At 33.2% G+C, this 24,759-nt stretch overlaps 4 protein-coding genes and 1 long non-coding RNA gene across 7 annotated transcripts; 3 read left to right on the top strand and 2 right to left on the bottom strand.

Annotated features, from left to right (window-relative positions):
• Positions 1–574: 574 nt before the first annotated feature.
• Positions 575–1,214, top strand: LOC149488652 (uncharacterized). The gene is made up of 2 exons (XR_016315619.1): positions 575–743; positions 869–1,214. It is a non-coding gene; the product is annotated as an uncharacterized LOC149488652 (long non-coding RNA).
• Positions 1,215–2,698: 1,484 nt separating this feature from the next.
• Positions 2,699–6,275, bottom strand: LOC149488651 (uncharacterized). The gene is made up of 2 exons (XM_089695323.1): positions 5,942–6,275; positions 2,699–5,472 (listed from the first exon to the last, which is right to left on the bottom strand). The coding sequence occupies exons 1-2, from the start codon at positions 6,273–6,275 to the stop codon at positions 2,699–2,701; spliced, it is 3,108 nt and encodes a 1,035-aa protein (XP_089551449.1).
• Positions 6,276–6,972: 697 nt separating this feature from the next.
• On the bottom strand, positions 6,973–9,258 carry Tim17b (Translocase of the inner mitochondrial membrane 17b). Of its 3 annotated transcripts, none has more exons than XM_089695761.1 (4): positions 9,089–9,258; positions 8,836–9,006; positions 8,279–8,456; positions 6,973–7,803 (listed from the first exon to the last, which is right to left on the bottom strand). In XM_089695761.1, exons 2-4 carry the CDS (start codon positions 8,977–8,979, stop codon positions 7,628–7,630), a joined length of 498 nt encoding a protein of 165 aa, XP_089551887.1. In that variant the 5' UTR covers positions 8,980–9,006; positions 9,089–9,258; the 3' UTR covers positions 6,973–7,627. The 3 variants fall into 3 exon arrangements, with proteins under 3 accessions (XP_089551887.1, XP_089551888.1, XP_089551886.1); XM_089695762.1 differs by having other exon boundaries at positions 8,836–8,982; positions 9,093–9,258; XM_089695760.1 differs by having other exon boundaries at positions 9,093–9,257.
• Positions 9,259–10,770: 1,512 nt separating this feature from the next.
• On the top strand, positions 10,771–11,768 carry Bet5 (blocked early in transport 5). The gene is made up of 2 exons (XM_089695759.1): positions 10,771–10,979; positions 11,217–11,768. The coding sequence occupies exons 1-2, from the start codon at positions 10,881–10,883 to the stop codon at positions 11,553–11,555; spliced, it is 438 nt and encodes a 145-aa protein (XP_089551885.1). The 5' UTR covers positions 10,771–10,880; the 3' UTR covers positions 11,556–11,768.
• A 5,591-nt stretch (positions 11,769–17,359) lies between these two features.
• Positions 17,360–24,490, top strand: LOC149488648 (uncharacterized). The gene is made up of 9 exons (XM_089695112.1): positions 17,360–18,715; positions 19,100–19,333; positions 19,662–19,916; positions 20,535–20,738; positions 21,457–21,683; positions 22,093–22,195; positions 22,595–22,733; positions 23,407–23,546; positions 24,270–24,490. Exons 1-9 carry the CDS (start codon positions 17,492–17,494, stop codon positions 24,402–24,404), a joined length of 2,661 nt encoding a protein of 886 aa, XP_089551238.1. The 5' UTR covers positions 17,360–17,491; the 3' UTR covers positions 24,405–24,490.
• Positions 24,491–24,759: the final 269 nt, after the last annotated feature.

Here is a 24,759-nt window from a genome sequence, read left to right as displayed (position 1 = left end):
AGGTAATCCATAAAATTTACATTGCAAATCCTGACAAACAAAGAATATAGGATAAAAATATATTACCTATATGAAATATAACAATATCTCCTATGTGTAATATTATATACCTACCTATGAGATGCACATCTATAGAAAAATATGAAGTTGAAGAGTTTGTTTGTTTACTTGAACTACTAGACTAATTTCAAAAAATATTTTACCGTTGTATTCATTATGTTCACAGAGTACCATATAGGTAGTAATATGAGGATATTATGTTCGATAAATTACATACAATTACATATTGGCGGCTGGTGCTAAATGCTCTCTGTGGAATAAAGTTTATACTGTGGCGATTTAGCGTAAGGCCGCGTTTCCATCTGCAAGCTGCTGTCGGACATTTGTTGCGGAAGTTTTCTTGCAGATGGAAACGCGGCCTTACGCTAAACGCCACAGTATTAGTTTACTCCACAGAACAGAAAAAAACAAATTTGTTTGTGTTCTGTGCTTTTAACCAACACAATTTTTAAATTTTATTAAACGTAAAGTCAAACGTGTGTATAGTCTGTTTCAAACCCAAAATTTTACACTTGACTTTGACGTTTGACACAAAAATAAATCTAAAGTTCGTTTCTTACAAATTGATTCTATTTAGAATTTAGTGCAGATTTTTTCATATAAATCAATATTTATTATATTATTGCCGTATATAATACATACCTAGTACCTGAAACCAAATTTACACTGAAAAATAACGTACTGTAAGTACTCCGCTTAAAAATGAGTTTAAAGCTGTATTCTTAATTGATTGTAACTTCGTGTTAGTTCGTTTTTCCCACTTAAAATATGTAGCAACTGTGCTAAAAATTAAACATTTACATTCCAGATATAACAATGACATCAGAAAAGAACGCACAAGTCGGCCAAGCGAGGGAAGCTTTTCAAATGTTACACCAAATTTCTCAACTGCTCAACACTGGTTTGGACTCTGAAACGTTAACTATTTGCATTCGACTGTGTGAGCTAGGTGTTGATCCAGAATTACTAGCTGTAGTAATCAAAGAAATAAGAAAGATGGGTGATGCATCTACACAAAGTAAACCAACTAATTTGCAATCCTAGGATATGGAGTGTTTTTAATTAAGTATGTCTCGTTGAATTAATGTTAAATCATAGTTATAACCTTGTAAGTCAAATCATTAATTAATAATTATATTCCAATAAATTAAGAATTATGGAAAATTTTTATTAAAATACCAGCAGATACTGAAAAAAAACCTAATGTAAAAACATCTGTTTTATGAGACAATAAAATTTTACATACCTACTTTTAATATTTTTTTTAAGAAATATATTTCTAGTAGCTAGTAGGTATGTAAAATTTCAATATTGCCTCTGTAAAAAATCTACAGCTTGTGAGTGTATAATGCCGGGTCCAGACTGGTGAAACGTAACATGCAATATAACATGCAATGAAAGAATTCACCGTTCACATTGCTGCAATGTATCATGAAAGGTAACACACTTTGTAACAATTTCTCATAGTTTGGACGTCTTGCGCGCGCGAATTGTGCATTACACGCGCATGCTACGAGCATTACAAGCCGCGCGCGGAGCGATCCGAAATTTGTCGGTTTTTCGACGAACACAAAGGGGCAAGGAACACGACTACGGGAGGTTCGTAGTGAATGCGCGTTATGAGCGCGCTATGCGTCCACACCAGCAGCGAACATGCAATGAAAGGCAGAATGTTACATTGCATGTTACGTTTCACCAGTCTGGACCCGGCATAATTCTACTGAGCCTGTTAATAATAATTGTTCGGTCACTAGGGTTCAATTTAGATTGCGATATACTGAATGATGATTTTATAAAGAAAAAATACGTCTTGCTTGTATGATACTTTAATTACGACTACTTTGTCAATTCAATCGGACATACCGCCCACCAAAACATATTGTTTTCAACTTAAATTCATTAACAAAAATAAACGATAGCATTTAAATAACAAAACTTCAACTTAACAATTATGATTGAGTACAGTGGACTGTATAACTGTAAAACTATAAATCCTTAACTACTTAATAGCTTGATTGTACATAGCTATACAATATTATGTTATGTTTTGGCAGGAATACATTTCATTAAGTTTTTTACAATCTATCACATTGAAAAAGTAACAAAATATTATGCAATATCTTACATTGACTTTAGGTAATTACTTAAACATTTTTACTTCATACATTAGATCTTCAAACAATTAAAACTTAAACAATTCTCAGAACTTCAACCTTTTGTAAAATAATACAAACAAATAACTTCAAAATTATTGTGTTTACAATTTCTTATCTTCTTCTAATTTTTATATAAAGTAATTTAGTTTCAATAACAATCGATACATATTAATTTAGCTTGTAAATACATAACTCATTTTTTAATCTATTTTATTTGGAAGTAAAACTAACTTTGATAAAGGTCTTTTTAACTCTTTACTGCCCTTACATTTTACTGTTACTATTCGTACTAAACCATCTGAGCCGGGATGGACTTCTTTCACGCAACCTAATAACCATTTAGTAGGTGGTAAGTCCTCTTCCTTAATTACAACGACATCTCCAATATTTGGTGACTGAATGTTGGTGTGCCATTTACTTCGTTGTTGTAATGTGTTTAAATACTCAGATCTCCAGCGGTGCCAAAAATCCTGAGTCATCTTTTATATACATCGCCATCTTGTGAGTAGGCCAGCATCAGCCTTAAGGTTAATGATCCAAAATCTGGTACGTATAAAGGACATCATTAACTGTATACCACCGTGTAACGTTCTAACATGAGCATCTTGTATTATTAATTTAGCTAAATGCACCTTCTGTGGTATGATTATGGGATGTTTTGTAGATTCTTCTATATTTGCCTTTTGTAATCTTCCACCAACTTTCATAATCCCATTTTCATCTAAAAATGGAGAAAGCTTGACTAGTGTACTTCTGGGTTTAACTCTTCCTTCCTTCTCTATATCATCCAAATCTTTTATATAAACAAGTCCTTGATAATATTTATTACACATCTTTAATACTTCTTCCATTTCTTCTACTTGTATGTATCTTTCTTTCTGACATTCTTCCTTAGGTCTCCAAAATCTTCTACAATATGACAAAACTCTTTTCATTCGCGATAAACTCGAAAATCTTTCCCAAATTGGTATTTCAAAATCTTCTTCTTTTGTGTTGTATAAACTCTTCAATTCTAAATCTGTTTCTGGAATATCCGTTTTTGTTGTGATAGTGTTACTTTTATCTTTCAGCCATTCTGGTCCATTCCACCAAAGATTCGCTCTCTTTAATTCACTAGCTTTAATTCCCCTTGACGCGATATCTGCTGGGTTCTCAGCAGATCGTATGTGATTCCATCTGCAGCAGTCCACAACTCGTAAAACATCTGCCACACGATTAGCGACAAAAGTCTTCCACTTACTTGGGTGAGATTGCAGCCACGATAAAACTACCATTGAATCAGTATAAGCGTATATCTGCGTGTTCGTCAGTTTGAGTAGATTTGATGTTTCTTCAATGACTTCTGCCAAAAGCGCTGCTGCACATAACTCAAGTCTAGGTATGGTAAGTTGTTTCAACGGAGCAACTCTTGTGCGAGATGCTATCATGGTAACATAGACATCATCTCTTTCATCGACGACTCTAAGGTAAACGACAGCTGCGTATGATTTCGTTGAAGCGTCTGCGAAACCATGTATCTCCACCACTTTACTTCTTGGAGCTGTGTGAAACCATCGTGGGACTTCAAGCGATTGTAATTCAAGTAAGTCATCTCTATAGCATTTCCATTCTTCTATTATGTCGCAGGGTAACTCATCATCCCATCCCTTGTTACAAAGCCAAAGTTTTTGTATCATGACCTTTGCCACTATTACTACAGGAGATAACCACCCAAAAGGGTCAAACAAACGTGCAACATCGGAAAGAATAGACCTTTTTGTCACAGGTAGTATTAATTCAGGTAAGTCTATAGTTATTTTAAATGTATCACTTCTTCTATCCCATGTTAAGCCTAATATTTTTATTATTTTATCTAGTTTGATTTCTAAATTTTCTCTTATTGTATTATCATCTTCTTTTATGTATTGTATGACTTCTTCAGCATTACTGGACCACTTTTGCATGTTAAATCCTCCTCTTTTTAGTACAATCTTTATTTCTTTACAGAGCTTCATTGCCTTTTCTACATCTTCATGACCTCCCATTAGATCATCAACGTAAAATGATGTTTGCATCGCATTAGCAGCTTCAGGATATTCTACACTTTCATCATTTGCTAATTGTTTCAGTGTTCTGACGGCGAGGAATGGTGCTGCGGCCGTTCCGAACGTAACTGTTAAAAGTTTATAGCTTCTTAATTCCTCGTCTGGATTGTCTCTCCAAACAATGCATTGTAATTTTGAGTGGTCTTCAGACATCTTAACCATTCTGTACATCTTTGTTATATCCCCAATGAAGCAAATCTTATTAATTCTCCATAAAGTAATAAGACTGCGGAGGTCTCTTTGTAGAACAGGACCTACTCGCATTAAATCATTCAGTGATAAACCATTGGAGCCCTTAGCTGAAGCGTCGAAGACTACACGGACCTTTGTAGTCTCTTTGTCTTGTCGAATGACAGCATGATGAGGTAAGTATATAGTGTTCTTGTCATCATCATCTTCTAACTTCTTCATGTGACCCATACTAATATATTCTTTTATAACCTTAGCGTATTCTTCTTTTAGTGATTTATCTTTAGCAAATTTTCTTTCTAATTGTTTGAACCTCTTTGTTGCAGTATCCTTAGTATTTCCTATTTGTTCAATTGTTTCTTCTAAACTTTGCTTTAAAGGTAGTTGTACTATATATCTTCCTTCGTGATCTCTTTGGGTTGTTTTTGTATATATATCTTCACATTCTTCTTCTTCTTTTGTAAATATCTTCTTCTTGTTGTATAAGAACGTGTCTATTTCCCAAAAAGATTTAAGTAAGTCATTGTCTTCTCTGATGAACATACTTCTTAGTGTTTTTGTGTTGTTACGGTCAGCATGTGTAGTCTGGCCAGACAAGATCCAACCAAGACTAGTCTTTTGGGCTACTAAACCGTTGTGTAGGCGTATGATGCCGTCTTCAATAATTCTCGTAAAAACTTCTACACCTAGTAAAAGGTCAATGCTGCCAGGTGTTCCGTAAGTAGGGTCAGCTAAATCGATAGGTTCTATTTCCATCTGCAGTGAAATCTTCTTGGCAGGCAGAATAGATGATATTGTTTTCATCACATAAGCTTCCATTTCAATAGGCGACGACTTAGTGTGTAAGGACAATTGGACCTTATACTTCAAATCTTGTTTTTCTTCACGAAATTCAAGGAATTTATTTAAATCTTTCCAACTAGGCAACTCTTCCGATTCTTGTTGATAAATATATTCTTCCCATGATTTGTGTGTCTCCTGGTCTAATTTTTGTAGTATAATATAAATTAAAATTGGACCCCATGTATCGGTACAAATTTGCATATTTTGTAGACTATTTAAACATTCATTAGTTGTGTCCAAAATGAATTTAATTTGTATGGATGTTTGTGTATTTACCTTACGTATTCCAAAAAATCTTTTAAATATGGAGTTTATAATAAGTAATCCTTTTATTACCGTAACGTTTCTTTAAAGTGTCCCAAGCTTGTTCATAATTATTTTCGGTTACATTAATATGTTTCAATAAAGATGCGGCTTCACCGGTAACACTCAACTTAAGATAATGTAACTTTTGTACCTTTGATAATGACGAATTATTATGCACAAGTGTAGTGAACAAATCTTGATATGATAAAAATTCATCGTATCTTCCTGAGAAAGTAGGTAACTCGATGTGAGGAAGTTTCACCCCCGAAATATACGGTTCGACCATTGAAACACCCATTTCACCTTGTTGCATCACGTTTTTGTTCGCACCCAATAAATCTATCATGTCCGCTTTAAAGTTGATATACACATCTTCGTATTTATAGTATTCTTCGTTTAAAAAATAAGGAATCACGCCGCGCTGATCTCTCGTCGTACGTTTCGATAATTGCAAATGTGCTTCATTAAATAACTTCCAATAGTCTTCCATACACTCCAAACGTGCTTTAATATAGCCCTCCGTTAATCTCACTTTAGGTGATTTTTTAAAATTAATTTGTGTCTTTTGTAACTTTGATGCTAAATCTTCTAACATGTTAATATAACTTTCTTGTTCGGAAGTAATAGTAGTAGCCATTATGTTTAATTAAATTCTTAAATATTATCTTCTTATAAATGCAACGATTCACTTCAAAATCTTGACTTTTAATAATTAATTATAACTTCATTTGTCTTGACATCAATTGTAACAAAGCGTCGCAAACTTGTAACTCGTAAACAACTTTTTCTATATAGGATTGCTCGCCGTCCGATGCACTATTGTTCTCGTTATCGCAAAACTATCCGGCTCGATATAGGCCATATGTTCGGTCACTAGGGTTCAATTTAGATTGCGATATACTGAATGATGATTTTATAAAGAAAAAATACGTCTTGCTTGTATGATACTTTAATTACGACTACTTTGTCAATTCAATCGGACAATAATAATATTATCATCTATTTGATTTTACAAGACAGTAGGTGTAAATGAAACTGTGATATAATTTTAGACCTTGAACAAGTTGAAAATATTGTAAAAATCCAATTCATGTGAAATTGTAAATAATTTCATTAGAAAAAGTAGTATTTTAATATTTACCATAATAATTATTAACAACAGTAACTTGTAATAAAGCTTTTTTAATGAGATGGTATTTTCCTTAAAAAATGCATATTAATATGTTCTAAAAAGAGTACTGAGTATTGATGTAGTAACTAAGGAGTGTGTATTGATGTATGAATTATCGATCTTTTAGAATTGTATAATAACATCTTATAAATAAAACACAGAGTAATAATTAAAATTTATTTTCATCTATTTTTACATTTGTTCTCATATTTCTACATCCGAAAATAAATTACAACAATTAACAAACAAGCTAACAATATTAAGATTGGGAACAAAAATCTCTTAATTATCCAGCTTTATTTGTCTAAAACAAATTCAACTCTGTGGGAACAAATAATTAGTTGAATCTGTATGGATGTAAAACTATGAGATACTAACAAATAATTATAACTAAAAAGGTTAGTTTTAAGTGAATTTTTGTCAGTTCGGAAACTGATTATATCACAGATGCTCATAATCCACTGAAAACAGGACTGAGTTATTATGTATGGTTAAAAACATAACGCACACACAATATGTGTATCAACAAACATTTACTACAAAAGGTCCACCAAAGAAATTAAAATATTAGTTACTAACATTTTGTAATTAATGCCTAACATACTTTAAGTAAAAATTAATTCCTGAAATATGTCATGTAGTTCACATGTGACTCTGTAACAATGCAATGAAGTGAAATTGCAAGAGATAAACAAAAAACTGTTAAAACTAATACAATTTAGTTTCATACTGGCAAGTTATACAAAATCAGATCAACAATAATTTTGTACCTGTGAACATTTTTGGTAAACTATCATAGACTTAGTATAGTAACTACTTCATTGGAAGGTAGGGTTCTGTCCTTGAGTCTGTCCTAAGACGGAGGGGTCTTCGAAGATTGGCTGTTGTGGTTTGAATTGCTCTGCAGATATTCTCGTGAACATGATACCAATGCCTTCAATTAGCGCTAAAAGAATTCCACCCACTAATGCACTACCTGCCATCGCAGGTACACCTGTTAAAAAGTATAATTTATATGAAGAGAAACGATATAATTAAATGTATATTATTGAATTTATTAATCATAGTTTTTTGTCCGGTTTGACTATTAGGTCATAAATAAAATGCTGTGCAGTTCTATACTGATTTATATTTAAGTTGCAACAATTTTAGAGTGTAAAGGAAAAATTGTAATGTGTAAATCTTCTGACTGTTGATCTCTTTGGTACACCAAACAAAAATCTAATCTAAATCTATTAAAAAGGCGAAAGTTTGTATGGATGTTTGTTACTCTTTCACGTAAAAACTACTGAACCGATTACAATGAAATTTAGCACACATATAGAGGGTAACTTGGATTAACACATAGGATAGTTTTTATCCCGGAAATCCCACGGGAACAGGAACTATGCGGGTTTTCCTTTGCAAACGCGGGCGAAGCCGCGGGCGGAAATCTAGTTAAATAATATAAAAAGTAATAGATTTCTTACCATTTCTAGCAGCTAATATGCCACCAGTGAGTGCTCCACTCATTATTGAATTCCATGGATCTTCTTTTTGTCGTAAATATACTAAAGAGCAGTCTATTGTGGAGAACATGCCACCCCACACAGCAAAATTACCACCTACTATAGGTGATTTTTCTTTCATAGCTGCTAAACTGCCCAACTGTAATGACATTTATATTCTAGGTTAATAATTATTAAAATTTGAGTTATATCAAGTGCTCTATGTTACAATTTGGGAAAAGTCATATACCTACTATAACATTACATACATACTATAACATTACATATAAATAAATAAATAAATAAATTACTGATCTTTCTTTCAACCAAAAAACACATTATAATTCATTATCACACACATAATCAAGTGAAAGATTATGTTTTTATATTAGTTTCTATGCCGGGTGAAGCCGGGAGGACCCAGTAGTATGGCTACATAAATATTTGTATAAAATTTGTCAATATTGTATTAGTAAAAAATTTATACTTTTACTCCATAAAACTACTTATGTTTATGAGAAAATAACAGAACATCTTACCATTTTCCTACTGAACCCAACTGGAGCATTTCTAAAGCCTTTAATCGAGTGAAATATACCGCCGCCAATCGCCCCCATCAGAAAAGCACCACCCGAGTCATCTAATATACGCCAAGGGCAAGGTTCTCTTGAATATTCATCCATTTTCTATATAACGTTATAATATGATGTCTGTAATCATAAGTATTGTGTAAGACTAACCTTAAAATCGATAGCTTCATTTTAATTTTTAATTCATAATAATGTGAAGTACTTACAAATTTGACGACCTTTTTTTTAACGACACAATAAAGGTCGTTATTTTCTTATATTATACTTAATTTCGGTACACTTTTACACCATTATGATTAAAGTCCGCAAGCAATAAAATTTCACGTTTTCCTTCACACAGTCGCACTTTACAAGGACAAAAATGACATTTGACAATTCTGATTCTCAATCGATCTAAAGTGTCGCCAGCAATAATAAAAATTGAATAGACTAGAATTTCCTAACAAAAGATTGGCTTTTAATACTCATTTATTTAATAAATGTCCGTGAATATGGAAGTATATGTGGCATATTTGTGTAAAAATTTTATTACGTACTTTTGAAATCACACTTGAAAGTTGAAATAGTTCTATTTTGTTACCATATGAGAAATAAAAAGAAAACGAGATGTCTTTCAAACGACAAAGTGCAAACCCCTTAGAGCAATAAACCTAGGTTTATTGCTCTGACTAGGCAAACCCCATATTTCTCGGCCATACCACAGTTGACAGATATATACTACGTACATACAGTTAGGAAACTAAGCCCCCCCATGAAATTATGACGTATAGCTATAGGGCTGTTACTTTTTGATATTTAACCGACTTGAAAAATAAAGGAGAAGGTTATCAATTCGGCCTGTATATTTCTGTTTGCTTTTTTTCACAGTTGATTTTGTGGTGATTTGGAGATTAAAACCCGTTAAAATACAAAAATGGTGTAGCCTAAATATGAATTTACAAGAAGAAACAATCCGAATTAATACAGCTTGTAAAAGTAAATACGTTTTTATCAGTGCTATATTTCGAAATCTAGTTTTGTTATGGACGCCGAAGGCTATTATTTTAATGTACCTAAATTATTTATAATGCTTGATATTTGTATTATACATATATTAAATAATTATTTTGAACCAGAATTTACAATACTTGTATATAGGTATACCTACTAAATTATTTTTAAAACGATAAATTAAATTAAATTAAAAAACACAAAATATGCAAAAATAAATTAAAATTATTATTATACGAGCATAGAACCTCTACCTTTTTATTTTAGGAAGAAAAAGAAAATAGTTTGACAGGCTTAGTGCTTGACAAAGTGGAGACGCCACGTATCGATAAAAATACAATAATTATAATATCTATCTTTTTCTTCCCTAATATTTACGTAATTATGCACATAAATTTAAACAAGATTTTTTAAGGTTTCCTTTTTTTATATTTTCGTGCTCTTCTAGATTGCGTAAAAAATAGATGCGATCTTTAAACAGACTGGACTCCTAATAGGTACTATTTGTAGCTATCATTTTGATAGAAAATATGTCAACATAATATAAAACTCATACTGCCATATCTATAGAAATTAAAAAATAGTCTCTTTTTAACTTGTAGCCAGTTAAGGTATTTACAAATATATCTATTTATTGAAAGCGATATTTATTTAATGTGAATTGACATCACTTTAAACTTTTTTCCATACTATATTCAAAATCTGTGGATGTGTCACCCGCTACTATCGATCCCCCTCAATACCCTTGTAAACACGCTTGATGGGGGGGAGCCATTTCGAACATTTTGTATGAAGTTTCCTTACTGTATGTATCTGTATTCTGTATATTGTGGCCATACTTTGATTTAAAACTGACAGTGATGAGTGACGTTTTGTTAATTGATGTATTGACGTTTTGTTATTAATTGATGTATTTACACTTCAATTTTGTAAATTATTGAAATATTCTTGAAATAATTGTTATATACATCTGTAACTCTGAATTGTAATCGTATTCTGCTAAAATGACGATTTATAATATGTATATTTTTGATCGCTATGGCACATTACTTTATTATGGTGAATGGAATAGGACAAAACAATCTGGAATGTCTAGGGAGGAGGTGATTGTTTTATTTTGATGTTTTTAGAACGAATCGCTTTAAATATATTAATTTTATCATTTATACAAAAAATACCATTTAGTGTCAAATTCCCTTAACAGTGCAATTGCCATTCCATTATACTTAGGTATATTACAAACATTAATGTTTGTTTCAGTTGATTTTTTGTGCTCAATTTCAGAATGTTTAAAACACAACACATACTTTAGCTATACAATAACTTTTCACTAATTCCAGGAGGGCAAGTTAATGTTTGGAATGCTGTTTTCCATAAAATCATTTGTGACAAAGATATCCCCCCTGGATCCCAAAGATGGCTTCATCAGCTACAGAACATCGAAATACACAATCCATCATTTGGAAACCCCTTCAGGGCTCAAATTCGCTCTCAACACAGACAATCAAGCTCAGGGAATGAGAGAATTGTTAAAAAAGATTTATTCAGACATCTATGTAAAGTATGTAATTCGGAATCCGTTGTGTGGGATTGGCGAACCAATTATTAGTGAATTATTTAAGACTAAACTAGATTTATTTATTAAACAGGCGCCTTTAAGTGCTGCAAGAGCCTCTTGAAGATAAATTATTATGTATTTAATGTTGTTATTTATTTAATTGTCTTTATCTCATTGTTGTGGGGTTTGCAAGTATGTGCACCGCTGCTAGATTTGTTTTTCAAGTAGTATAAGATTTAAGAAGGCATATTTGTAAGAGAAGTTGTTATTTTTTAAGTTCTTTTTCTATATTTAGATATTAAATTGGGATACAAATATGGTTTTTAAGTCATAATCCCTCGTTTTATTTTCACATCTTCTATAAGAAGAAATTTAATTTCCTTGTAAACAAGTATTTCTAAATGACTCAGATGCATTTGAAAAGATTTATCACCTGAACTAAGACTTATTCATTAAAACTAAATACACAATAATACAAATTATTGTAAGTTATACATAATATGTTATGTACATATTGCTTGTCTCATCACTACATAGTATAAATCACTATAAAACAAAGTCGCAATCTCTGTCTGTCTCTGTCTTCCTATGTATGCTTAAGGTGGATGTTCCGACCGTCCCTCCATACATTTTTGATTACCTCTAAACACTTAACACAGACACTATTTCTTTAAAACTAATCATTTTATCACTTCTCTATAATGAAATGTGTGCGCGTTCGACCTTTTTAATCAATAATTTACAATATTTACTTAGAAAAACAACAGTAAAATACCGGAAAAATTTGACACTTCTACAGTAGTGTGCGTGACTTTTGCCAAGCGAAACACGACATAAAGCACGACATCTAGCGCATAGACTATATACTTATTACAGATCTAGCGCGTCAATGTCTAAACGAAAGGCGATGTTTAGACATTGACGCGCTAGATGTCGTGCATCCGCGTTCGTTATCTTATACATAATGAGCATAATTCTAATAAATCAAAGTTCTGTGTAAAAATTGAGTAATTTCATTTCCAATCGTTCAAAGAAAATAACAATAAAATAAAATAAAACTAATGACCTTAGAAACTATGTTTTTTTTTGTAAACGAATAAAATTGAAACGAATAAAACGAATGCAAATTCGGGGATTTTCTAATTATTGCTAAATAATAATTGAATTCGTTTTGAAATAGGTACTCTATAATTTTTAGTGTATAAATAGACATTTATAATGTGGTGCTCATTTTTTTTGTACTGCTAACGCTATTGTAGGTACCTATTTTCGTTGTTTTATTTCAAGTGAACACGGCCATACAATTTTGTCACGAGCCGCCTATGATTGTAGGTACTTTTGTTAGGCTCCTTCGTCGTCCGCGTCGCGTCGGCTCGAAAGTTCTTGATTTTATTGTCACGCGCTATGATTTGCGCGCGGATTTTCTTGTGTTGTGAATTTATTTTTGTATTATTATTATTTTTTATTTTTTTTTTATTTTATTGATTCAAATAAAATATTTCACTAGTATGCATTTGAGACTATATTGTATTATGTATAATTTATCGTAGGTATAGTTATTCTTATAACGCAGTTATATTTTCGGTGGGACAATTTGACCCGTGATTTTTCTGAAATATCACCACGTTGCAAATCACATCAATCATACACACGTATGACGAAAGTATAGTGGCTAACATTGACTCATCAGTTCATCACTGAAACCAGTGATAAATCAGTACCTATATCATATTGTGTTTGAATATTTTTAAACAATGATATAAGTATACAATTATTATAAATCGATAAACTATCAAAGTAATCACAAACTTGCAAACATTGGTAAAATATGCTTTAGCGAATTTTCAAACTGACACACAATTTTATTACTTAGTTTGTTTTAGCAAAGTAGGTAAGTACCTACTCCGTTTACGTCACGCGTCGGCCGTCGCGTCGTCGAAAACGGTGCACCCAGGTCCCAGAAACAAACATTCCTAATTACCTAATTCAGTTACAATCCTTCTTTTGTTCCAATACGATTTTTTTCCTGATAGCTAAAAGCAAGACCATATGTTACTTTGTTTTCGTAAATATGTTTTTCACCTTCCTGGTTATTTTCACATAATGAAATATAATAAAAAAATAAATAGTGTATTAGATTTGTTATTGTATCTTGTATACGAATTATTCTTACTTGTTGGTTATGAAATGTTCAAATAAGTACCTATTGAAATAATTTACTGTTACAAATCATTAGTGTTATTAGTTTTGAGTGAATAGGCATGGATCAGAAATTCAGAATATTATATGCTGCTAACTACTCAAATACATACATGTTTTGATAAAAAAAAAAAACAATAGTGTAAGTACTAATGTAATAAAATAAAACTGCGTTTTATTGTAATCAATTTATTTTATTTATTTATTTATTTTCCAAAATTAATGATGAATAAAATAGTTTACGCCAACAAATATGTATAACTTTTATTTTTATAACAATCGTTCATACCGTAGCAGGTAGCGTTTTGAGTCTCACGCAACGTTGCCATTCCTTTAGTACAAACACTATGGATACCTACGCGTAGGTACGCTCGCGAATGCAAATTCGGTGATTTACTAATTATTGATAATCATTGAATTCGTTTTGAAATAGCCTGTACTTTGTAATTTTTAGTGTTATAGACATTTATAAAATGTGGTGCTCATTTTTTTTTGTAATAAATTATCCTGCTACGCTATTGTATTTTCGTTGTTTTATTTCAAGTGAACACCCATACAATTTTGTCACGAGCCGCCTCTGGCCTCTGGGTGAAATCAACCAGTCAAATGATTTTTGTTCTAATTGTATTTTGGTAGTAGTTTGTTTAGAATTTACATTACCATTGTTTAATTTTTATTTTGTATTTGCAGTAAAATAAAAAGATGAAAAACTTCATTAGGTATATTGTACGACACCTCACTCTGAATCGCGCTAGCGAAATTTTTTCGTTACAGAGCACATATACAACTTTCGGACAATCTTCATTGAGGCCGGCCGGCAAATCGAGTATGTCGAGAAACTTCATTCGATGGAGGTATTCTACCTTCCTTCCTCCACAGTTGTGGGACCCCGACGTGCATTGAACACGCAGCTTTCTGATACTAGTAGCTAAAATCAAAACCACAGATATGTCTGTGATCAAAACCATAATAATATTTTTACCTATTATTTTATTAAAAGTCGAGTGCATCGAAATCGTAAATATGTTTTTCACCTTCCTGGTTTTTTTTCCATAGTAAATAGTGTTTTTGATTTGTTGTTGTATGAATAATTATTCTTACTTGTTGGTTATGAAATGTATATTGAAATAATTTACTTTTACAAATCATTAGTGATATTAGTTTTGAGTGAAAATGCTTGGATCAGCATAATATCATATTATTTTGCTACTTCAAATACATGTTTTGATAAAAAAAAAAACAATAGTGTAATGTAGGTAATAAAATGAAACTGCGTTTTATTGTAGGTAAACAATTTTGACATTATTTATTTCCCAAAATTACAATAAAATAGTTTACGCCAACAAATATAACTTTTATTTTTATAACAATCCTACTTCCTACTAATGCGAAAGTTTGTGAGGATGTGTATGTGTGTGTTTCACGCAAATACTACTGAACCGATTACAATGAAATTTAGCACACATATAGAACGTAACTTGGACACATTGAATAGGTTTTATCCCGGAAACCCCACGGGAACGGGAACTATACGGGTTTTTTTTTGAAAATGCGGGCGGAAAGCTAATCGTTCATAATATAAACCGTAGCAGGTGGCGTTTTGAAGTTTTGTCTACCCATACAGAAAAATGAAAACCACAGGAGATTGCCCAAGTGACTATGGCACTTGGTATCGCAATCAAACTTATTGTGTCAAGATGAAATATAGCTCAATTTAAAGCTTGATGTTAGTACTTTTAGATATGATTATAGTTTTTATGTAAATAAGCCGCAGTTCGCGACAATAAAAATAAAACAATAGTTTTATTCAACACTTCAAAAAACTACTTAATCGAGTTTAAACTAACGATGAACGTTAAGTTTTACATTTATTACATAGGTAATATTTTAATTTACAAGACAAATGTGAAAAGTAAATCGTAATTTAAACATTATTTCAAAATAACATCGAACAATGCGTCGAACACATTCATTTGACATTTCAAATAGAAACTATGACATACTCAGAGGAATATAGGTTTATTGCTCTGAGATGACATATGACGTTTGCAAGAGAGATAGATATAGGTATGTGTCAAAACAAAACTTTTACTTTTATTTCTATTTATTCGGTATAATTACAACTTAATAGTGATAAATATGATCATTATAAATACAAATAGGAATTAACAATATCACGAACACGTGACACAACTAGTATTTTACCGATTCCATACGTAGTCATACATGTTTCAAAAGAAAAACTTTTACTTTTACTATTATTTCAATTTATCCGGTTTAATTAAGACTTAATATTGATACATATGATCATTATAAATACAAATAGGAATTAACAATATAACGAATACGTGGCACAACTAAAATTTTACCGATACCACCCGTGGTCATTCTCCTTTGTGGGTCATTTGTAACAGGATGGCGGTTCTACAGCGAAAAAAGAAAAATGATGGTCAGAACGCTGATACCGGATACCTTAAGATACTGTAATATAAAATATTACTAGATTAGATAAAATATTATAGGTAGTATCTTCACCGTGTGTGACGCGCTTTACATTCACGCCATCTAGAGTTAAATCTTTATCATTTTTGTATACGTCTGTGTGTGTAAACGACCCTGTATGCAATGACAGATGTTAAAACGCATAATTTTACCGAATTGGGTGGATTTTAAGGCAATGATATAACATATTTCAATAAAATATAATATTCAGTAACCGCCATGACTATTCCTAGGTTTGATGACTATTCCAATTACGCAAAAACTCAAATAAACTAGAAATGTAGAATTCAGCGCCATCTAGCGGGACATTGGCTGGGAACAGATCGTAGCAATCACCTTAAATTTTTAAAACTACGCAACGGATTTTGATGCGGTTTTCATTAATAGAGCGAGTGATTCAAGAGGAAGGTTTTAGTATATAATTAATTAGGTTTTAGACAAAGCGGGCGAAGCCGCGGGCGGTAAACTAGTATAAAATATTCAAAGAAATTTGATTACTCAGGCAGATTCTCGGATAACCAGGAGGCTAGGTGTTGCCCTGTCAAGAATAAAGATTACAGATCAGAGTGCCAATCATTGGGGGGGTGCCAACAATAGTATGGTTTACCCTTGGTTTACCCACAGGGTTTACCCAAGGTTATCCTACATAATATTATAATGTAGGTACGAACTTAAATGTGTATAAATAATAAAAAAATCATGAGTTGTTTTTAATAATATCCCTAAACAAGAAAATCTTTGAATGTTCGACGTTCTCTACGTCCTATATCACAAAAGCACAAAGCAAATATGATACTACGAAATTGCTACGAAAAATGCTGCTTGTGAACATGTCATGTGAGTTTCCGTATTCACATTCGCACGAATATTGCAACGATTTACAGCTGGAGTATAGTCTATTAGAGCTCATATATTATTAGCATTAATAGTTTATATTGTATTTTGCTGATTGTATTATAAATATTTAAATTCTAGAAGGCAATATAAATCATTATGTTACTCAAATACAAAATTCACGCATTAAACTTTCTTCAGAACCTGTTTGTGAAGCGTTTTTACCACGTTTCTGAAGTAAAAAAATCAAATCGTTAACCTAATAGACACGTATCCTTTCATAGAAAAATAAAATTCGTCCGTTGTAGACTTTTGAGTCTATGTTTAAACTTCAAAAAGCTCAAACTTCAAAGCTGTCAACAAAAATAATCAACAAACCTTAAACGATTACAACTCGACGTGTTTATGAAATTAATAGCATGCCTATAACTTTTTAGGTATTATAATAACATATCTGATATCAGTACACAATACATATGATGGCTCCAGTTTTATGCCGCCAAAAAAGTTTTCGTATTTGTAATGAGTGAAACGGATGACACCGATGTTCTTCTCCTGATACCTCCGAACTTTTTCCTCGTTCCTAGCTCAGATTCTGACACTTCAGTACTGGAGTCCTCGCGAACTGTCGTTCACAAACCGGTTTCGTGCACGGCACAAGTCCTAGGCAAACTTGTCAACCAAGTGCATTCGTTGGAATCTAGGTTAGAAAGTCTAGAATTGGACTCTAACAACACCCTGTCCAGCGTCAGTTCGAGGAGAAAAACATGGGATTCCGACAGTTATGAAAACGGTAGTGTCGATAGAAAATGTTTCACATTTCCTCGGAGGCGACGTCGTAAAGTTTTACGAAAAGACAGGGCGAAAGAAAGTTCATTAACCAGTCTAGATACAATAGATGCCGGTAAAAAAACAATTCCTTGTTTAAAATTGGATAACTTTTATAAGAAATCGGATAAAGTAAATGACATGCCAAGTATGGATGGTGACATCAGTAGTATTGTATCTACTCCAAGTAAGAAAAATGATAAATTGCTACTGCATGAAATTGATGAATTTTTAACTAAAGTAGAATGTTACGAAAGCCCTGAAACCAGAGCAGACGAGGAGACCATCAGCCCAGAAAATGTAATAAAAGCTACTGGTGATTATATGACAAATAAGTATGATGTTAAAAGCAATACAGATGATGTGGTGTTGCCCAGTGGAAGAACTGTGCCAAGCTCTGTTTTAGATAAGTACATATATTTAGTAAAAAATAATCCAAGTGGTTTGCAATCTTTGCCAAGGAATTATAAAGTTGAACAGGATTCAACAACAAAAAATACACAAGGAAAGCTGGAAACAAGGTCCCCCAGTGTTCGCAAATTAAATTTCTCTGAAAGCAAAGATATTCAGCCAACTTCAACACCAAAATGTGTGCAATCAACAAGTACATATTCTGAGTCATTCAAACCCTCATCTAACAAAATATATGATAGAGCTACTAAAGTTCTAGAACATTATAAATCTCAGAACTACAGCAGGGATTATCAAAACTCATTGACAGAAGAAAGGACTAGAAAAGAAGAATTCAAAATGCCCCAAATGAGGCCCTTTGGCTATGAAAACAGGGACGCACATAAAATGAATATTGATTCAATTGATACTGACTTGCTTAGTTTGAGTGAGCTTTGGGGAGAGAAAATGGAAAGGGGAGAAAGGTCTGATAATAATAAATTGGAAGAGGAAAGGCTAAAGAGAGAGGTAATCTTATATATAAAAATGAATCGCAAAATGTGTTGGTAAGCGCATAACTCGAGAACGGCTGAACCGATTTCGATATTTCTTTTTTTATTATATTCCTTGAAGTATGAGGATGGTTCTTATGTAGAGAAAACGTAAACATGTACCACGGGCGAAGCCGGGGCGGACCGCTAGTTTTTAATAAAATCACTTCTTTTATTGGTATATAATTATTTGTATACTCATAAATAATAATAATAATAAATCATTCACATTAATAGTTTGGAAAACAAACAACCCATACAAAATGCTATAATAAATTAAAAATTACTCACACAAATGTGATATTAAATTTATTTATTATACCTGTGACACAATTTGAAATATGACATAATATGTTTACAGCATTGCGAAGCAATGATCCAGCAGTTGCAAAGAAAAATCCTTGAACAACAAGAGAAGCTAGCCGTTGCGATAAAAGTAGACAAAGCAAAGGATACAGCGATAAGTAAGCTTCGAGATGCCTGGCTCAAGCTCACTGGTAGTTTGGATAAAGCAGAAGAGAGACACAGGAGTGCGTTGGACAAGATGACCCGTGAAGTTGATAATTTTAAAGTGGTTGCTGAAGATGCACAAAAAGTAAGCTGTTACATTGGTTTTTTCTTTCACTACTCCTTGTATATTATTCTGGATTGTGGAAAATACTGAAATGTGTAAAATTTTTGTTGATCATAAAATTGATTGATTTTTTAATAAATCTTAATCACAGTGTCTAGATATTATGTTCTCATGAAGTATGCATATTACTCCTGTTTCACTCATGAAATTGATATTGTATTTCATATTAGTTCCTGGATACAGGCACACTCCCATACCTAAGCACCTTTAACTTGTACCAGTCATTTACTCATTTAAACAACAATACCATAATGCCTACATTTATTGACTTTATCATAAAATATTTCAGAAAACCCACCACTTTGAATCGGAACTGTACAAAGCTCTCGATCTCGCGCACGACTATCAAGAGAAATGCAAGCAATTGACAGCCGATAAGAAGGAACTACAAGATAACATGGAACGGCTGGTAGCGAGTAAAGATGAAGTTATCAGGAACAAGGATAAGGAAGTAGAGGTTCTGAAGGAAAATTACGAGACTGTGATGCGATTGAATAAGCAGTCTACGGATTGTGTTAGGAATCTTGAGGAGGCGTTGGATAAAGTGAGTGAACTGACTAAATGTCTATTATAGTAATTGTTTGTTGTATCATCATCAGCCCATATACGTTCCCACTGCTGGGACACGGGCCTCCTATGAGGGTACAGGCCATAATCCACCACGCTGGCCAAGTGCGGGTTGGCGGATGTCACATATCGTCGAACTTTTGATTCTTCGACATGTCGGTTTCCTCACGATGTTTTCCTTCACCGTTCGAGCAGTGGTGATGTTACAACATGCGCATATAAATTGAAAAATCAATTTATTTCCTGCGCGCTCGCCTGGTCTTGAACCCCGGACTTATCGATTCGAAGTCCGAGGTTTCACCACTGAGCCACCACTGCTCTATTGTTTGTTGTAGCACAATATAAATAATTATTGAAAAAAATTATGCTAAATGTTTACTATGGAGCTTACTCATCATCATATTTGTCTTGTTTTTTCAATTCTCGCTTAAATTAGACTGACTTAGTATTTTCTTGTGTTTGGTTTAAGTGTATATTAAACAAAATTAAAGACGTGTCTAAGCTTGCTGTAAAGTTTCGAAATTACATGTTAAATAGAATAATGAATAAATGAAAATTTTTCGGCTTTTTGTTATATTATTCAACCTTTTAACAGGAAAAGCTAGAACACGAGATGACGAAAGGCAAAGTGAACGAACTGAATCAGAAATTACGATCAAACGAAGAAACCTCATCCCTAATACAACAAGAGAAAGACATTTTAAAGGAAAAAGTGAATGAAGAGAGATCCAGATGCACAGTATTGGAACGGCAGCTGTGTGATACACAGAATCAATTGAGCGAAATGCTGAGAAGATGCGTAAGTTACATTTGATAATGTTTATTTAGTGTAATAATAGGAATTGTAATAAAAATTAGTATATTGAATTTATTTTTTTTATATGCTCAAACTCAAACTCAAACATTTATTTATTCAATTAGACTTCTTCTAGAAGCACTTTTGAAACGTCATTACATATTTTTAACATTTACCACCGATTCGGAAAGCAGTATCTACGGAGAAGAATCGGCAAGAAAGTCCATAGTTGCTCTCCATAGTTGCTCGCAATTGAATTTATAAAATGGCTTATCCTATTGTATACAATTTATTTAATTGAAAACTTTTTTTGCCATTGTGATCTGCGATCAGTCGCAAGACTATAAGCATATGAGGTGTCAATGCGAGATTTAATAAAAAAATTACTTAACAAAAACATAATAACATATTGGTCCAAACTGCTCCATCCGTTCTCGAATTTAACGCTTAAGCAAAACAGGCGGTTGGTATTTTAAATTACATAGACCTACTAGCTTCCGCCCACGACTTTGTACGTGCATCCCCGTATTTCCCCGTTCCCGCAAGAATTTCGGGAAATCCTTTCTTAGCGGATGCCTACGTCCTAACAACTACCTGCATGCCAAATTTCAGCTCGATACGTCCAGTGGTTTGGGCTGTGCGTTGATAGATCACTATATCAAACACCTTTGCGTTTTATATATATAGATAGACCGCAATAAACATCTCAAAATCTTCGCAGGACACGTTAGAAAACGAATCTAAATCCCTCCGCAAGCACCTAGAACTCCAAAAGACAGAACTCAAGAGCCACTACCAGCAGCAGCTCGAAGAAGCTGTGCTCGGAAAGCTCCACGAGTTCCAAAGACAGCTGGATGCAGCGGAACGAGATATGGAAGCAGCTGCCAGGAGCAAGGAGAATAGTATAGTGGACGCTTACAATAAACAGATTGTGAGGATCGAGGAACAGTGAGTGTAGCGTAGAGATAATTTAGTAAAAGCTCATCTTAATAAATCTCGTGTCACAATGTTTGTCCTCAATGGACTTAAACCACTTAACCGAATAATAAAATTCGCACACCATGTGCAGTTCGATCCAACTTGTGAGATAGGATAGTTTAAACATGTAGGTACCAGAAGCGAAGCCGGGGCGGACCGCTAGCGGTCTAAATAGCTCTAGCTAGCGGTATAAAGCTAAATTTTTGCAAAAAAACTTAAATAATGTGGAAAGCTAAACTCAAATTATGTGGAGAGCTTAATTTTTACAAAAATTCATGTTTATATGTTACTTTTTCATGCGAAAACCACTGACAACCAATGTTTTAGTTAAATGTCTTTATTGTGGTTGCAGAAAATCTCACAATCGTTGTTTTTCCAGGCACAGGCTAGAAGTGAATGTACTGGAAGAGAAACAGAGAGAGGAGATAAAGTTGTGTCGCCTGCAGCTCGCACAGGCCAATGAGAAGATTGGACTGCTTGAGGTAATTGCTTCCCTTTATTTTGTTTACTTTTCAATGCTTCATGTCAATTTTATTCAAAAGTTGTTAATCTAATGTTAATATAGTTAAAAAAATACATAGGAATTTAATTAGGTTAAGATCTTTACTGTCCGTCTTAGTAGTTTTTTAGTAAAATCGTAAAAACAAGCAATCGTTAAAAAGTAGACACTCAGTATTAATATAATATAATGAAGTTTTATCATAAATTTAAACTCCATTCATTGTCAATTCTATTCTTAATGTAAGAACACAAATTATAAATCTTTTACTCTGTTGAAGTCTAGTTTATGTTTATTCTATGGCCAACCAAAAAATGCAATGCATGTGTTAAGTACCCGATATGGTTTTAAAAATAAATTTAAAAAATATGAAATCCCACAGAGTAAACTGGAAACCTACCGTCGTCGTCGCGGAGAAATAGCTTCCCAACTACACGGAGTGATGGAGGCACAATGGCGACAAGCGTTACAGATACTCACTCATACACACAGAGGGTCTGAGGGGGAGGGGAGGGATACAGGTAAGGAAGGGAGTAATAAAAACATTTTTGTGAAAATTTTGCGTTGTGGATCTTTTACTGTGTCCACAACGCATTATTTTGAAGTGAAAACTTCTTTAGCGGCGTTGAGCACTTTTTCTGTAATGGGTATAAAATCTTAAACTCGCGTCAGGACACGTGGCCTGATCGAAAAAGCGTAAGACGGATACCATTCCAAAATATCAAACATGCTCAACGTTAATAATCAAGTTTTCACTTCTGCCGGCACTCCCCCAGTGCAACCCGTCTTTTTTTTTCGATAAATAACCGTGGATCTATGTATCTGAGGATCTGTATATCTGAGCATTTATGTTGCAATGGGAAAGGCATTCAAATCATATTTTATATTTTTTTACTCATATATTGTTAGTAACGTTAGATTTAATTTTCTTTCACATCTTATTATGAAAGCATATTATTTTATTAAAAAAAAAATTGGTTGTCTGTAAAGTCGGTTTACTGACGATAGCTGAACGTGACAACGTCCGATTGTGCTTCTTTGTCACTCGTTCCGCGCTCTCGCTTGCACTTCAAGCCTTACGGAACGCCTCAGAGCGAGGTAACGCCGCATGAGTCATGTTTTTTCGTGCGTGCAGCCGGTTCTATCGAATTATAAGACGTTGTCACGTCAAAATCATATTATATTCTATTTCAGTATGCACTCCCCACCCCGACTACACACACAAGGTGCCCCCTCTAACGGTGCCATCTTTAGACAAGTTGCAAACACGCAGACATACAGACATGCAGTTTGAGGACCTGAGTGATAGTGAGCTGCAGCATTATGTGAAAATGGTAAATATTTTTATAGTCCCCGTCACAATTTTATTATAACTACAAAAGTGTAGATAAATTACAAGCGATCCGGGAGCGGCACATTGAAATGTGGCTAATTTGACACAATTGCCTCTTTTTCGCTCGTCTTATAGTGTGTGCGTTAGTGTGCCGTTTTTAATAACAACTATATAAAAAGCATTGCAAAATCTTTATTTAACTTTCTTGTAACCAGAAATGATTAAAAATAAATTACAGCAATAGCTGTATGAATATTAAACAAGCACTCTATTGGTGTGCGAACTTACCCCGACCATGCTAAATTCATGCCAAGTTCGTTGCCAGCTACTGTAATAGCTTTATTGAGTACTAGCGGTCCGCCCCGGCTTCGCCCGTGGTACATATTTCGCAATAAAAGGTAGCCTATGTTCTTTCTCAGGGTCTAAAGATTATCTGTGCCAAATTTCATCAAAATCGGTCCAGTAGTTTATGCGTGAAAACCATACATACATACAAACCTTTCCTCTTTATAATATTAGTATAGATTATTACAATATTCTGACTGTAGCATCCCTAAGAAAACGAATAAATTAAGTCAAGTTTATAAAACTACTCACTTTCCGCCTGCAGTTACATACGCGTCTTTTAATACTTAAAATTTAAAAAATTATAGAAAACCTTCGAAAATCTTCCCAAATATTGAAGGAAACAGAAATTAATAATTATTTTCTTTATACATTTCAGCTACTATCAAAACCACCAAGCAGTGAAGTACGAAATCGCGACACAGCAGAACGGCCCACTAGCGATAGAGATTCGCACGAACGGAGGGATAGAAATAAACCGGGATATTCCAAACAACCGCCTTGGAAAGCTTAATTATATAGAACAAAGAATATATTTATTGCTACAACAATTTTTAGATATAACTTAAAATCTATGTAAAGAACAAAATTAAAATTAAAAATGTATTACGTTTTTGCGTTACAATATACTATAGCCTATTAAAAGGTAAAAATTATCATTAAAATAAACACCTTATTTCGATGCAGTAATGTTCAAAGTCTTGTATACGCTTTATCGAAAGTTTGCCTGATAGACGCGTAAGCAGAGTTTTGTGTCGGACCGTCTTAGGAATTCAAATATTCCACATTGAGATGTCATGTAAGTGGCTCTTGGTCTAATAAAATTGCCGCTTTAAAACTTAAGAAAGTACAATAAAATAAAAATAATT

Source organism: Colias philodice, chromosome 5 (genome assembly GCF_061535455.1).
Source record: "Colias philodice isolate Cphi_HAF_F1 chromosome 5, ilColPhil1 Martin Lab GWU primary, whole genome shotgun sequence".
Taxonomy (NCBI): domain Eukaryota; kingdom Metazoa; phylum Arthropoda; class Insecta; order Lepidoptera; family Pieridae; genus Colias; species Colias philodice.
This window is presented reverse-complemented; position numbering and strand designations above follow the sequence as displayed.

Coding starts and splice junctions, on each gene's coding strand:
- LOC149488651 (XM_089695323.1), bottom strand. CDS start 6,275: ATGGCTACTACTATTACTTCCGAACAAGAAAGTTATATTAACATGTTA. Junction 5,473..5,941: donor CAAAAACGTGATGCAACAAG/GTGAAATGGGTG, acceptor TACAAAAATTAG/ACCAGGAGACACACAAATCA.
- Tim17b (XM_089695761.1), bottom strand. CDS start 8,979: ATGGATGAATATTCAAGAGAACCTTGCCCTTGGCGTATATTAGATGAC. Junction 8,457..8,835: donor TTGGGTTCAGTAGGAAAATG/GTAAGATGTTCT, acceptor ATGTCATTACAG/TTGGGCAGTTTAGCAGCTAT. Junction 7,804..8,278: donor CATATTAGCTGCTAGAAATG/GTAAGAAATCTA, acceptor ACTTTTTAACAG/GTGTACCTGCGATGGCAGGT.
- Bet5 (XM_089695759.1), top strand. CDS start 10,881: ATGACGATTTATAATATGTATATTTTTGATCGCTATGGCACATTACTT. Junction 10,980..11,216: donor CTGGAATGTCTAGGGAGGAG/GTGATTGTTTTA, acceptor CACTAATTCCAG/GAGGGCAAGTTAATGTTTGG.
- LOC149488648 (XM_089695112.1), top strand. CDS start 17,492: ATGAGTGAAACGGATGACACCGATGTTCTTCTCCTGATACCTCCGAAC. Junction 21,684..22,092: donor ATTGTGAGGATCGAGGAACA/GTGAGTGTAGCG, acceptor TTGTTTTTCCAG/GCACAGGCTAGAAGTGAATG. Junction 22,196..22,594: donor AGAAGATTGGACTGCTTGAG/GTAATTGCTTCC, acceptor GAAATCCCACAG/AGTAAACTGGAAACCTACCG.